Source organism: Plasmodium vinckei (assembly GCF_900681995.1).
Source record: "Plasmodium vinckei vinckei genome assembly, chromosome: PVVCY_14".
NCBI lineage: Eukaryota > Apicomplexa > Aconoidasida > Haemosporida > Plasmodiidae > Plasmodium > Plasmodium vinckei.
In genome coordinates, this window is record NC_051306.1 from 1,181,444 (window position 1) to 1,197,358 (window position 15,915).

At 22.3% G+C, this 15,915-nt stretch overlaps 7 protein-coding genes across 7 annotated transcripts; 4 read left to right on the forward strand and 3 right to left on the reverse strand.

Moving 5' to 3' along the window:
- Positions 1 to 499: 499 nt before the first annotated feature.
- PVVCY_1403370 (serine--tRNA ligase, putative) lies at positions 500 to 2,131 on the forward strand (the record flags this gene model as incomplete). The annotated part of the gene is made up of 1 exon (XM_008624691.1): positions 500 to 2,131. The coding sequence occupies one exon, from the start codon at positions 500 to 502 to the stop codon at positions 2,129 to 2,131; it is 1,632 nt and encodes a 543-aa protein (XP_008622913.1).
- Positions 2,132 to 2,995: 864 nt separating this feature from the next.
- PVVCY_1403380 (conserved Plasmodium protein, unknown function) lies at positions 2,996 to 3,859 on the forward strand (the record flags this gene model as incomplete). The annotated part of the gene is made up of 1 exon (XM_037634877.1): positions 2,996 to 3,859. The coding sequence occupies one exon, from the start codon at positions 2,996 to 2,998 to the stop codon at positions 3,857 to 3,859; it is 864 nt and encodes a 287-aa protein (XP_037490918.1).
- Positions 3,860 to 4,421: 562 nt separating this feature from the next.
- On the forward strand, positions 4,422 to 6,227 carry PVVCY_1403390 (glycerol-3-phosphate dehydrogenase, putative; the record flags this gene model as incomplete). The annotated part of the gene is made up of 5 exons (XM_037634878.1): positions 4,422 to 4,469; positions 4,701 to 5,159; positions 5,345 to 5,476; positions 5,579 to 5,881; positions 6,063 to 6,227. 5 exons carry the CDS (start codon positions 4,422 to 4,424, stop codon positions 6,225 to 6,227), a joined length of 1,107 nt encoding a protein of 368 aa, XP_037490919.1.
- A 712-nt stretch (positions 6,228 to 6,939) lies between these two features.
- On the reverse strand, positions 6,940 to 7,368 carry PVVCY_1403400 (signal recognition particle subunit SRP19, putative; the record flags this gene model as incomplete). Its single annotated transcript, XM_008624689.2, has 1 exon — positions 6,940 to 7,368. One exon carries the CDS (start codon positions 7,366 to 7,368, stop codon positions 6,940 to 6,942), a length of 429 nt encoding a protein of 142 aa, XP_008622911.2.
- Positions 7,369 to 9,122: 1,754 nt separating this feature from the next.
- Positions 9,123 to 11,267, forward strand: PVVCY_1403410 (conserved Plasmodium protein, unknown function; the record flags this gene model as incomplete). Its single annotated transcript, XM_008624688.1, has 1 exon — positions 9,123 to 11,267. The coding sequence occupies one exon, from the start codon at positions 9,123 to 9,125 to the stop codon at positions 11,265 to 11,267; it is 2,145 nt and encodes a 714-aa protein (XP_008622910.1).
- Positions 11,268 to 12,293: 1,026 nt separating this feature from the next.
- Positions 12,294 to 12,938, reverse strand: PVVCY_1403420 (male development gene 1, putative; the record flags this gene model as incomplete). Its single annotated transcript, XM_008624687.1, has 1 exon — positions 12,294 to 12,938. One exon carries the CDS (start codon positions 12,936 to 12,938, stop codon positions 12,294 to 12,296), a length of 645 nt encoding a protein of 214 aa, XP_008622909.1.
- Positions 12,939 to 14,251: 1,313 nt separating this feature from the next.
- PVVCY_1403430 (cell traversal protein for ookinetes and sporozoites) lies at positions 14,252 to 14,806 on the reverse strand (the record flags this gene model as incomplete). Its single annotated transcript, XM_008624686.1, has 1 exon — positions 14,252 to 14,806. One exon carries the CDS (start codon positions 14,804 to 14,806, stop codon positions 14,252 to 14,254), a length of 555 nt encoding a protein of 184 aa, XP_008622908.1.
- Positions 14,807 to 15,915: the final 1,109 nt, after the last annotated feature.

Below are 15,915 nucleotides of genomic sequence, written 5' to 3' on the forward strand. Positions count from 1 at the left end.
TATATAGCCTATTAAATTCATTTTTATTTTCTTTCAATTTTAACAGCATATGTTTTAAACTATTATTCCCAATGGGCATAATATTATAGAAACTTTCTCTATTTTTTATGTATATATTTTCTTCCTATATTTATGTTCGATAAATCGGAATATTTATGATGAACAAATGAAAATGAAATGGATATTCCTTTAATAACTTAAAAAAATATGCCAAATAATACATAATAATAATAATTAATTCAAGCTTGTAGTATTATATATATCTTAAATATGCAATTTTAATCTTATAAAAAAATAAAAAACTATTTGGTTATATATCCTATTACATCCATACTACTACAATGTAAACGTGCGTTAAACAATTTTCTGTAAATAACATTTTGTAATTGTCTATACATAAATATAAATGAATATATATTAAGGGGGGTATTATACATAAATTTTATAAAGGCAAGTATTTTCATCGAGTGAAAACATAAAATCGAATTAATAATGTATTATGCATAAAATATTATTATCAATATTGTTAGTATTATGCATTTATTTTGTATTAGGGAAATGTATCAAACATCCCAATATAAAGCTATTTATTAATACAACACCCTATAGTCACAAATCGAACGATTTTAATTTAATAAAAGAGAAAAAAAGAGAGAATAAAAAATGGATTAATCTTAATAGTACCAATGTGAACTCTTACAATAAAAATGATGGAGATGGAAAATTAAATACACCAAATAAAGATGAATACAAGGGCGATGATCAAGTTGGATTGAGTTTAAAATTTTTGAAAGAAAACGAACAGAAGGTTATAGAAAATTTAAAAAAAAGAGGGATGGAAAAAAAAGTAGAAGATGTAAATGTGATGAAAAATTTAATTCATGAAAAAAATCAACTTGAAATAGTAAGAAATAATCTGAGAAATAAACGAAAAATATTATCAGATAAAGTCAAAGATTTAATGCAAAAAAATAAAGATGGGTGTGTAAATGAAGAAAATATCAACATAATAAAAAATGAAATTAGTAGTATTAATGAAAACATAAATTTAAATGAAACAAAAATGTTTGAACTTAAAAATAAAATTGATGAACACTTTAATAAGCTACCAAACATTCTATTAAATAAAGTTCCAGAAGGAATAAATCCAAAAAGTAATAAAATTGTTAAAACATATAAAATAAAAAATATAAATATGTGGGATGATAATGATGGTAATTTTTTAGACCCTCATGAAAATATCATAAAAAGATATGATAATAATAATGATAATATATTTAAAAATATATCTAATAAAATAGGTTTTGGCTATAATATACTTGTAAATAATATAGCCAAATTAGAAAGGGCGTTAATAAATTTTATGATAAATGTGCATACTAATAAATTTAATTATACATATGTAAAGACACCTACAATTATAAGTAGATCGGCTTTAATAAATACTGGACAATTACCAAAATTTGAAAACGATTTATTTAAAATTAACCAAGATTATAAAATTTTAAATGAAGAAGCTTTTCTAATTCCAACAAGTGAAGTATCTTTATTAAACTTATTTAAAAATTCACTAATAGAGCATGAGCATTTACCTATTAAATTAGTTAGCCATTCATCTTGCTTTAGAATAGAAAAAAATTATACTTATGGTAAAACTTCGAAAGGTTTATTACGTGAACACATTTTTGAAAAAGTAGAATTAATATCTATAACTGATAAAATAACATCCTTTTTACACTATAAAAATTTAATTAAACATTGTGAATGTATATTAAAAAAATTAAAAATACCATATAGAGTTGTTTTATTAAATTCTGTTGAAACCCCATTCTCAGCTTCAATATGCTATGATATAGAAGCTTGGTTGCCGAGTCAAAAAAGATTTCTTGAAGTATCTTCATGTTCTAATTGTTTAGATTTTCAGGCAAGAAAATTAAATTTAAAGTTTAAAAAAAATGACAAAAGCCTATTTTGCCATACTATTAATGGATCAGGGTTGGCAGTAGGAAGAGTCTTAGCCATAATATTAGAACAATACCAAATAAAGAGAAGTTCAAAAAATGATAAAATACGTTTAGCTGTACCTAAAGTCTTACAAAAATATATGAAAGCGTCCATAATTGATTTATAGAATAGCAGAAGAAATGAAATAATAAATAATACCCACAATTAAAATAGTGAATTTGTACATATTTTAAAAATAATGATCTCAATGACAATAATAAAATGCACATTAAACACACTGGTGTTGTGCGTATATATTTTTTTTTCCATGATTAATACATTCAATTTTGTATCCTTTATATTATCGTTTTTTTTCCTTTCTTTTTTTTGATTTACTAATTTGTTTTTTTCAATAACATTTTGTTAATAATTTCTTAACACATAAACTAAAAAAAAATAAATAAAAAGTATTTACACAATTTTTTTTAGCATAACGCGTTAATCATTTTTAAGAGCGTTGCAATATTTTTTTAAATTAGCAATGCATTATTATTATTATGGTATAATACATATTGATAATATTATAGTATAAAATGATAAATATTATTATTTTGCTAAAAAATATATTTTTCTATATTCTCTTTTTATACTCCAAATTAGTATGCTAAGCCACTTGCTTAATCCTTTATGAGTGTGATTAATTTTATATATGTATTCCCCTGTGTTACGCAAGCTATCTATTGTATGTATATAATAAGATATTTTACTTAATTTTTTTACTTTATTATTTTCCTTTCTTATTTCTTATAAAATATATCCACATATTAATATTCATAGAATTATAAACAATGAAATTTTAATTAATTCAAAATAGCTTAGCATTTTTAGGTGTTTCAAAAAACACAACGGGATATAAAATATATAGCTAAACATGTAATACATAAATTGATTTATATATACACACTTATGCGGGATTGAATATATTTATATTCTGGTTTCATTGTTTTATTTTTCTTTTTTTGATATACAAATGATATAGCATTATGACAAGATGCTCAAGTTAGTTCGAAACAAGTCCCTACAACTAGGGGTAGCACAATATAATAAAGGGTATAAAATATATGATATAAATTACAAACACTTTTATAATGCGAAAAGGATGTTTTCAAACAAAGAACTCCAGAATTATAAACAAAAAAAGGGAAACAGTAAAAGTACAAATATAAAATTTCCATTAAACCCAAAGGAAGAAGACATTCGAGATATATATTTTAATAATAAAATAATCGAAAAAAAATATGCCGATATAAAAATAAAAGATAGTCATAATAAAACATTATTCGAATATTTGCCAATTGAAGGAAGGACAAATAAAGTGCCAATCAATTTTAAAATAATTCATTCATTTTTTTTATTTACTTTATCAAGTGGAGTATTATTAATTCATATATTACCAGAATTAGGTATAGAAAATTATATAAGAGATATATTTACATTTGAAATTTATAATTGTTCATGTTTTTTAGTATTAAATGGAGGATTTAATTCATTATTACAATTAATTCAATATGGAATACCCCCTAATAGAAAGCATAAAGGTTTATATAATAGTTTACGTTTTATATCAGCCTTAATTCCATTATTTTTTGGACTATTATCAGCTTCTTTATGTGAAAATTTTCCAAGAGATAGTGTGTTTTTATTAATTTTATCTTATTCTACTCTATTATTAAATTATTATTTCTTACATATAAAATGTTTGGTACCTCCATGGTTATATAAACAATATAAAATTATTATATCAGCTGTAATGCTTAATTTGTTTTTATTGTTAATAAGTGAAGCACAATTATATAGAGGGAGAGGAATTTCAATAAATGTCGATAAGTCTGAGGATATAGTTCCATTTTCATAGCATTCCTAAAACTATGAAACTGTAATAAACAGATTAAAATTGTTTATATTTAAAATATAAAAAGTATTATATGGATGGAACACCCATAAAATTGTTACTAAATATTAAAAGAAAAAAAAAGCGTATATAAACCTACATATACATGCAGTGTGTATGCTTTTTTACAATATTCTTTAAATAAGTAAATTATTACTAAAATTTTAATGCAAAAATTGTATAATAAAATCATTAAAAAAAAATGCATGGAAAATTATTATTTATACTGTCATTCTTTTAAATAGTGATAGCAAATTTATTTCGAAAAAATTTTTAATGCCCCCATTCTTTTACTTCATACTATTTTTTTTTTTTTTTTTTAATTTTAAATAAAGTAACTTTGAAAAAAACTACTTAAATAAATAAAAAAATAGAAAAGCATAAATATATAATAAACATCTATAATTACATATAATGCAATATTATAGAAAATGCTTAAGTATTCCCAATTTTTTTGAACAAATATTTATAATAAAAAATATATATACTAATTTTATATAAAAACATTTAGGGTGGTTTCCAAAAAATGATGCGTCGCAGTATTTTTGATAAACTAAAAGAAGGCCCTCTCAAGGTAAGATTATAAAAAATAGTACAAATATGTATATTCATGGAGTTACATAATGAGATAATAAAACTACAGTTTTGTGGTGTTATTTTTTCTCTCGGATAATATATAAATAGATACATATATTATGCCCCATTAAAATGAGGAGAGAATAACGTTATGTATGTGTGAAACCACAGTTAAGGGATAGTCCAGAATATACATATTTCTATACTTTTTTTTCCTTTGTACATGTAGATATCAATACTTGGATGTGGAAACTGGGCTAGTGCTATATGCAAAATTGTTGGGGCTAATGCAAAAAATAATTATATACTTGATAATGAAGTAAAAATGTGGTGTAGAGATGAAAAGATAAATAATGAAAGCCTAGTAGAAATTATAAATAAAACACATGAAAATATAAAATATTTAAAAGGCATACCATTACCACATAATGTTGTTGCAAATTCAGATTTAACATATGTTATAAATAATTCCGATTTATTAATATTTACTATTCCATCACAATATTTAGAAGGATTATTAAATTCAATAAAAGAAAACAAATCAATTAAAATAGGCAAACATGTAAAGGCAATATCACTCACTAAAGGATTTATATTCAAAGATAATAAAATATCCCTTTGCTCAAATTTAATTTCTAAAGCCTTAGATATTCCATGTTGTGCCTTATCGGGTGCGAATATAGCTATGGTTAGTATAAGCATTATAATAATAGGAAAAAAATACTTTTATTTATATGATTATACACATGTATATTTTTTGTTAAGAAAAAGTGATTAATAAATTTAACTAATACATACACTTGTGGAATCATTAGCTTGTCATATATACATTAAAAAATTGTTATTTCATTGTACATATATCATTTTTTGTAGGATATTGCTTTGGAACGATTTTCTGAAGCTACAATAGGAGGAAAAGATAAAGACGGATTATTAATTTGGCAAAGAGTATTTGATATTCCTTATTTCAAAATTAACTGTGTTGACGGGAGTGTCGAAGTTGAAGTAAGATGAAAAAGTTCTAATAACAAAATGCATGTGCACATACATATACATATGTATACATATTTATACATGCTCCCTTTTTCTTTCCTTGTGAACGTATAGTTATTTGGAGCCATAAAAAATGTTGTAGTAATGGCTGCAGGGTTTTGTGACGGATTAGAAACTTGTACAAATTCTAAAGCTGCAATTATCAGAATCGGAATTAACGAAACTATTTTATTTGGAAAAACATTTTTTGAAAATTTTAACGAAAATGTAATTTTTGAAAGTTGTGGATTTGCAGATATTATAACATCTTTCTTAGCAGGACGAAATGCAAGATGTGCCGCTGAATTTGTAAAAAGTCATCCAAAAAAATCATGGGAACAATTGGAAATAGAACTATTGAATGGTCAAAAGTTACAGGTTATTATTTTATTGCATAAAAAATGTTAATATATGTGATTCTAGTACATTCTCTTTAAATAAAAGGAATTGATAAGCAATTTAAAACAATACTTATGTATTTCATTTTAAGAATTATGAAACTACTTCAAATATATGTGTATCAATTTATTTATTTTTTTCTCATTACTTTATTGTACAGGGAATTGTTACCTTAAAATATGCATATGATATGATTCAGAAGAATGAATTAACCGATAAGTTCCCCCTCCTTACTATTCTTTATCAAATTTCTTTTGAAAATAAAGATCCATCAGAATTAATAAAAGCATTTATGACCCCTACAATCTCACTAATAAACTATTAAAATGCATGTATAGATACACGCATATATAATAGAACAATATTCATTTTTGCCGAATATATATATAAAGATACTTTTATTGCATATAACTATATTCTATAACTTTTTTCATAATTATAGACACTTCATTGTGTTAAGCATATATAATACGTTTTTTATAATAAATAATTATTTACAATTTTTATTTTATTACTTTTTCCGGAGGTTTATTTTATATATTTTTATTTTTTGTTTTGTCACTTGGGTGAGTATAGTAACTAAAATAATATTATTCAAATAAAAAAATTTCTTAATGCAAAAAAAAAATATAAATACATTTTTTATATATGTATTTTTATTATCATAAAAAAATAGGAAAATCATCTAAGTAAAAAATAGTGATATATTTTTTAGCAAGTATAAAGTTATAATATTTTTTTAATAAATGAAAAGCAACATATACAAAAATAAATTAAATGTTTACAGATACAAATGAGGACAATATTATGAAATACAGCAAAATAACAAATTTATTTATGCAGCATTATAATTTAATCATTATCTTATATTGGCTTATATATCCTCGAAAAATCGTTACGCAATGATTATACACACATGTGTATACATAGATCCAAATATTTACATTCCTTTAAAATATATAATAATAATATCATAATAATAGTTTGAAGCCTTATTATAATTTGGGATGATACTATTAAATTTTACTATGGTTCTCTTAAGTTTTTTTTTTTTTTTTTTTTTCCTTGTCTTTTTCTTTTTTCTTTTTTGTTAAATTATTTTGATTAGTAGAAGCACTACAATCGATATTTGTTTTTATTGTTTGTAATTTCGAACCGATTTGTCTCATTAAAGCAAATTTATTTGTCTTTCCATTTTCTATAGTGGGTATCTTAATTCGTACTCTTCCTTCTACTAGCCAATCTCTAGGGTAACATTTATTTTGCTCTATAACACATGGTATATTTAATTCTTTGCATGCTAATGATATTTCATGAACAGATGGGTCTGGTACACAAAAATTTATATTTATTTTTCTTCCTTCTTTTATTTTTTTTTTTTTATTTAAATAATTAGGATATATTATATTCCATCGTGATATATCATTGTTGTCATCGTTTATATATACGGACTCTATTCTGCTCATTTTTTTTTTTTATAACTTAAGATGTTTTGTATATGTAACTAATATGCATGCATATAGTTTTCTATGTATATAAAAAATGGCCTCTTTTAATTCTGCATAAAATGCATAAATATATTTTCTGGTAACTTATATATATATAATTTTAAACTTATATAATACATACATTGCGAGAGTAACACATCTTATTGGTATGAACTCCAGCATATAACATTATGAGTATGAAATAAAAAATTCCAAGAATTTTTTTTTAAATTTAACGTGATATTCTCTTCAAATTCAAAAACATGACATATGAAAAAAATTTTAAATAAAAAGGTATATTATAGAAAAAATAATTTTGCTTACCCTTAAATATAAATTATATTTAGGATTATGGAAATTTAATAAAAAATGTACACTTCGTGTAATTATAATATTTATATTTATTTGTTTATAATTTATTCATTGGTACAAATAAAAGAGACTTCACAGACAATATAATTTATGCGATTTTTTCTTTTCATAATCCCATAAACAGTTTCTAATTGTTATATATACATATCGTCATATGCATGTTAAGTAACTAAATTTTCGTGGGGTTTATAATTTCCCTTAACTTTGTAAAACAATATTATTATATTATTTTATATATATAAAAATAAAAAAATAAAACAAAAAACTACATTTTTTTAACTTAAAACTTTTCTATTATGCGTGTTTACGTATGATATATTTTTTTTACTACATATGCACAAAATTACTTACATACGCTTCAAAAATATTTTAAATAACGAAATTTTAAAAGTTTATAAAAAAAAAAAAAAACTGCTAATAATAAAAAAATATAGAGAAAAATATATGGTATTTTTTAAGCGCTAAAAGTATTAAAGAGTAAAACAATGAGAACTGATTAAAATATAATAAAGATATGTTTCAAAAATATGTAGAAGTTTAGTTTCTAAATTGTGAATACAACTTCTCATAAATAATTTAGAGGGTTTGCTTCCAGTATTGCAAATTCGAAAGCCATTTTACACATCTTTAAAAATTATAGTAATTATAATAATATAGGATCAAGATATATAATTAGAAAATCTAAAAGTATGTATATATAATATATACTATTGCATGAATTAAAGTATATCACCACATTCAAAAGTAATAAATATTTTGATATTAAAATTTTTTTTAATTAATTATTTATTATTTATTTTTTTTTAATCAATACTTTAACCATTAAATTTAGATACAAATAGAGTCATTATTCAAATATCTAAGATCTATAAATTTTATATATAATGTGCTTATTATCCAAAAATTTTAAATAGATATATATATGTGTAATATATATATTTATTTTTTGAGTACTACTACTTTATCAAAAATTTATATTAGCTAATATGATTTAAATAGCTATATAGTGACTAAAATTATTACTTGTATATTTGAAATTGTTTAAATAAATTAATACTATTTTGGAGAGTTGGAAATTTAAATAAAATTAAAACAGCTTCATTCAGCATATCTGTATACAAAATATAGAAAAACATATTTCAGTTATATTGACAGAAGCAACATAATGCCATTGAATATCAAGTTAACAAGCCATGGAAGTAAAATCACATATTAAAATAAAAAAAAAATATGTATAATAATATATTATTTTCTCATAAAATTCTCTATAATGAATATATTTCATAGTATAATCATTATAAAAAAAATAAGCATATAATTATAGATATAGAGAATGTTATATATGTATGCATATTAATAAAATGTTCAAGAAGTGCGCCATATTTTTAATATTATCCATAGCTAGTATAATTATAGTACTATATGAACGAGGAAGATATAGACATGGCGCTTTAAATTATAATTTTCCAAACCACGATAATGGAAGTAATAGTAATTATCAAAATGGAAACTATGACAATGATACCGATGAAAATGTGATAAACTATAATAAAATAGATAGTGAATTATCATGTTCTATTCCTGGTAAAACATGCGAAGTTAAATTAGGGATTATACGTAGTGGAGATCTTTATGATTACAATGATGATATAAATAAAAATGAAACACGATTTGATGCAATTAAAAATAGATTTACAAATATGTTTCAATATTTTTTATATGAAATTAATTACAGCAATATAATATATAATAATAAAGGAGGGGATGGAATTGCATTGTTTATTGAATTTTTTGAAAATTCGAAAATGTTTATATCAGTATTTGGTAAATCAAGTTATCGTATATTATATGCCTATGGAATAACATTAATATCTTTATTAAAACTTTTATTTTTATGGTTTATAATTCTTGAGCCATATTTAAAATGGGCATATTTTAAATCAAAAGCATATTATTTATCCTTAGACGCAACAACAAAAAAATACATTATAGGTTTAGCATTATCTTTTATAGTATTTTTATATCTTATATATACAGGAGTTATAAAATATACATTAAACAAAATTACAAAATTTTATAAATATTTATTAAAAAAATTATTCAAATTAAATAACTTTTTGTTCCGTATATTCCCATATATTATAAGTATATTACTATATTTAATATTAATAAAAACAATACAAATCAAGTATATTCATTTTTTTATCTATTCAATATTTTTCCCCTTACCATCACTATATTCGATTATTATTATTGGAAAATATGTATATTTGCCATATATAAATAAATGTTTTATAGATTCTATATCTCAAAATTGTATTATAGAAAGTGATGGGAACGCAAACAAACATAATATGCTAAAATATAATGAATCAACAGAAAGCATTCTTGTAGAATCAGAAAAAAATAATCCAGGGTTGCATTATAGAAAGGGGGGGGACAATTTGGATAATGAAACATCTGATAGTCCTCAAGCTGATGATAATAAAGCTATGATAACAAATGGGACAGAAAATGATAATCAAAAGGATGAAAAAAAGAAAAACGAAAAATCATTTTTTCCTTTTAGTTTTGAAAATTTTAAGTTAGGTTTAAAAAAACAGAAACAAGACTCATTAAAAAGTCAAAGCACTGAAAGTTTATCAAGTTGCTTAGCAAATCAATCAGAAAATCGTAAATTTTCAGACTCCTCTCAAGATATTGATAATAAAGATAAAATGTATTATGATGTTTTAATTTTATTAGAATATTGGCTATTTATTAACATTTTAAAATTTTTAAGCTACTTCTTTTTTTTCAAAAGATTTAATAAAGGATCGCATATCTTTGAATATTTTATTTTACTTACAATATGTATTAATGTTAGCGAAAAATTGCATGAATTTGTATTTTTAAAAAGTTACAAATCATCGATATTAGTTCGAGCATTGAAAAATACTATAATTAGTGTCTTGGATGTAATCTTATATTCCTTATTTAATGTTAGACTAAATAGTGAAAGCGAACAAAACAAGAAAAGTGATAATGATATAGGATACGCTGAAAGAAGTAATATATTAATGAAAGTAGTAAACATAGTAAAAGATAAATTAAAATTAAATGAATCAGTGAGCTTTGGTATTACTTGTGTCAAATCTATTATTAAGGACAATGTTGCAGAAAATATTAAATTGCCAATTTATATTAAAATTTTGGTTAATATAATAATATATATGCCTCAATTAGTATTATTAATATTCCCATCATTTATTCTTAAAATATATTTTTTATATTTCTTTTTAATTTTCCCAATATTTGGATCTCTTAAATGCTTAGAAGACAAAAAAAATATTCATAATAAAATATATTTTATATGCTATTTTTTCTTTTATAATATTGCTACAATTACAGTAAATCATGCAGTTTTCAAAAGATTACCTTTTTATAATTTATACAAAATTTTAATTACTATTTCAGCTCAAAGTATTCTTAAATATATTTTTAATATTCTTAAAACGGAGGAATGACCCATTTTTTTTTTCAAGACATGTAGACAAATGGATATCGTTCCATTCTATTCGCTTTTTTATTTTTTATATCCTATTTTGTTATTTTATTCACTCTATTTTTTTGTTACTTGGGATGTTATTTATCCCAATTATATTTGTACAAAATTAAATAAAATTTCCACTAAATTTAAAATAATATTTATATTATATCATCATTTATTTGTTGATTTTTTTTATAAACTAATATCATGGGGAATTATAAAAAAATAATCTACCATGCCTGTATGTGTGTTCACTATACAAGTGGCACTTTATAATTTCCTTCATAGTTAAAAAAAATAACAACTTTTAAAAAAGTAATAACTAAATACAACATCATAATGTCTTTAATTTAAAGAAGTATATAATTATAACCTAGTATAACAGTGTTGATTTTTATTTTTTTAGTTCATAACTTTTACACCATTAGCATACTAATAGTGCACATTTTTTCCATAAGAAAGTGAAAAAAACGATTGTATAAGCTATTCTATTTGTTAAATTTCTCTCAGTTATTTTTTACATTTATTGTGTTTCGAATATGTCTATATATTATGTAGATATTTTATATGGGTTTTCGTGCACAAGCTTATGCAAAAATGCATGTATAAATAGTAGGAAACATATATGGATATGCATATTAAAGAATTTTGATCTACTGAATATGTAAAGAATTAATTCGCCATACATACGTAAAATATAATGAATGTAAAAATAATAAAACAACATATACTCATAAAGACGATCACGAAGTTTGTAAAAAATTATTTTTCTAAATTAACTACGATAATATAAATGAAATAAAAAAAACAATTCATATTTTTATAACTATTATGAAGAGTTTCTTATTACAAATTTTTTTTCTATACTTTTTAATCATACTTATAAAGTTTAGTTCAACAACAAAAAATGTCCTTGACCACTTGGAATATGCATATACACATATGTATGCGCATATATTGGCGCAAATACACGAGCATGTTTAGTTATTATTCCAACTTAATTTTAATGATGTGGATTTATTTCCTTTTCGTAGTGTTCTAAATTTTCATGTTGCTTAACTTCATAGTCATCAGTTAAATCATCTGCAAAATGATCAATTTCTTGTTCAGGGTCTTCATCGTCAATAATTTCGTTGTTAAATCTAAAACTGCTTGTACCTTCGTTACTTAATTTATTGTCGGATTTGTCATGTGGTTTATTTTCTATAATAGGTTTAAGAGCATTTTCTAAATTTTTATCTAATAAATCTGCTGCTTTTAAGCCTACATATTCAGAAATGTCCTTTACATAAATCTTCAAATTTTTTATATCATTAGCATTTATCTCACCTTCATCGTGGTCTTCTTTTATATAATTGGTTACGGTATTTTGTATTTTTGTAGCTAATTCAGAAGCTAGATCATCTTTAATATCATCTAAGTCTTTATTTTCCACATAGCCATTTTTTATGAGATCCATAAAATTATATCCTTTCTCACTCCATTGTGTATTTAATTTTCCATTTTGAGCCTTAACAGTTTCATTGCTTTCACTTCCATTATTTGATGATCCCTTTATATTCATGCACTCGTATTGACCATTTTGGGAGCTCAACAAAAATAATAATAGACACCCTATAGTTGATGTTGGAATATTAATACGCTTCATTGTGTGTAGTATATACTTGTTTTTTACGAATTATTATAATGCAAATAGTTTAATCTTAATAAATATATTTTTTCTTATCCGATTATATATCTTATTTTGTTTATTTCAATTTTTAAAATTTTATATATTAAACAATAATCCTAATGAAAATAATTACCTCATAAATATGTAAAACATAAAAAATATTTTTATATCATTAAATTATATACCACTAAATATGATTTTAAAAAAGCTGCTTGTAGATTTATTTGTCTTAAAATATATATATTACGGATATTAATTTTATATTCATTTTACGTTTGTTAAATTTTCTTATTTTGCACATAAGCACATATATAATCCGTAAGTAATTTTTACTAAAATCTACAATTTTTAGTGTATGTTCACAATTTACATATTTTTATGATAAAAAAAAAATTGTATATGTGCACACTATATTATTTTTTTTTATTTTTTTTTTGTGCAATATGGATTTCCTTTATTTAAACGTATTAGTTAAGAATATTAGCTAGATTGTGATGCGATTGTTTTTTTTTTTCATATTTAATGATAATAACTAGGTATGCATTGAACTGAAGATACATGACTTTTTTCTTAAAATATTCATTGAAATTGTTAAGTTTTTTTAAATGTAATCCTGTATATTTTTTCGATACTATTTTTTATAGAAGAAACACCTAATTTTTTTGAGCAATTGAGCTTTTAATAGCTCATAAAAAATACAAAGGAATTGCTGTCTAATACATATATTTCCTTACTTTCTATAAATAATTAATAAATTAGCATGGACTCCATATGAACTATAAACGCCGATGTTAATTAAATTTGGCATTATTTGTTGATTTTATTTTATCAACTTATTTGGAAATTATTGTCTCAATGCATTTTGTTATTAAAAATCTTATGATTATCACTTAATGTTGTTTTTAAAGAAAAATTATAATAAACGGAATTAAAAATAATATATAATTATAATAAAATTGAAAATACCTAATATCTATGTTCTATTATTAAAATCAAAAATGTGTTTAAAATAAGGAAATCAAGTCCACATAAAAAATATAATAAATTAATTAAAATATAAGAAGCTTAATATTGAAAAAACAAAAAACAAAATTTTTAAATCATAAGGTAAAAAAGCATAGTATATAAAAAACATCACTTATATATACATATGCATGTATATATATATTAAAATATAGTATAGTTTTGGTAATCCATCAATACAAAAAACTATAAAATGTTACACAATAATATTGTCTACATTATTATCATTGATATTAAATGCATATGCTTCTCAAATAAAATGAATTTTAATTAAATAAATCATTGTCGAATTCTTCTTCGTTTTCATCATATTCTTCATTACCACCTTCATACTCCCATATATTATCACTAACTGGTTTGTGAACAGCCTCTTCTATCTTGTTAAAAAGCGCTTTCACTACTGGAGACACTAATGAGTATGTATGACGGTTGACTTTAGGAGGTTGAATAGATTGTGCTACAATCTTCTCAATTGGTTCTAATCCTAATCTTATGGCTTCAATAAGTACTTTCTTTGCATTTTCTTTTATATGTTTTTTTATGTCAAATTGGGTTTGTAAAAATGATGCTGAGTCTTGTTGAAATGCACTAAAGATTTCATTGGTAATTGTTTCAGCTAATCCATTTCCAATATCATCCACTGATGCAGATTCTGATATAAATGACGATAAACTGTTTTTTATACGATTGGCAGATTCTACTCCACCTTCAAGAGATGATGACATTTCTGATCCATTTTTGCCTCTCAAACAAAGAACGTTAAAAAAGCAAAAAAATACAAGGATCGATGATATAACTGACAATTTTGTTAATTTATTCATTTTTGTTAATTTTAATTATAAAGAACAGTTGAAATGTTGATAAATTCTTTTAAAATGTATTATAAAAATTATTTCACAAAAAACAAATATAAAAACGCAATCGTAAAATAAGACACAAAAAAACAAGAAAATTATATTTAAAGATTATGTCATTTATAATTTATAATTAAAATTTTGTTAAAAAAATATATAACATTTTTACAAAATAAAAATTAAAGATATTATTTTATTTCATTTTTATTATAAATTTTATTATTTTTAATTTTTATTAAAAATCCAGTTGTGTAAAAATAAAGTTGTAAATAACACCTACCAACCAAAAAATATAATAAAAAGCTAATAATTAAAGCCAAATTTATAACTATAATACCATTGTTCATAAAAATAATGCAGTAAATTGAAAAAATAGCTCTTTTTTTCTTTTATTATGTATATAGCTACCTCATTTTTTTTTTTTTGTACATGTAAAAATCGACAAAAACTTATTCGAATTTTTATTATTTGCATTTGCTCATTGATATGAGCCACATATAGCTCATTTCAACAGCATAAATAAAATTAAGCTAGACACCCAATACATGTGTGGATATAGTGTGTATCACATAAACAGAACAAATGTGTACATTATTTTTTTTTTTTTGCATGGTTTTATATTTATGATGTGTTCATATTTTTATTTCAAGAGAGAATTAATCGTAAATAAAGCCAAAAATATATATAAAGCTCACCATACTATATGTTTTTTTTTGTTCATAAATTTTCATATCATTTTAAATTATTTCAACAAAAGTACTCATAAGTGTGCATAAAGACACTATTTAAAATATTGTGACATATTTTGGTATGAATTTATTAGCACAAAGGTACCAAAATAAAATATATATATTTATGTATTTACCATTTTTCGAGTGAATTTTTAACATAAATATTTTATATATTTTCTCTTTCTCATTTCTACACTCTTAAAAAATTGTAGCTCTTTAAAAAAATTAATTTTTTATGACCTATATTTTATTTATGTCGTTTTAAGGCTGTTTTTTCATATTATAATATTGTAAAAGACCTTTAATTTTTCGAATATTATAATGACTTCCAATATAAAAAATGAA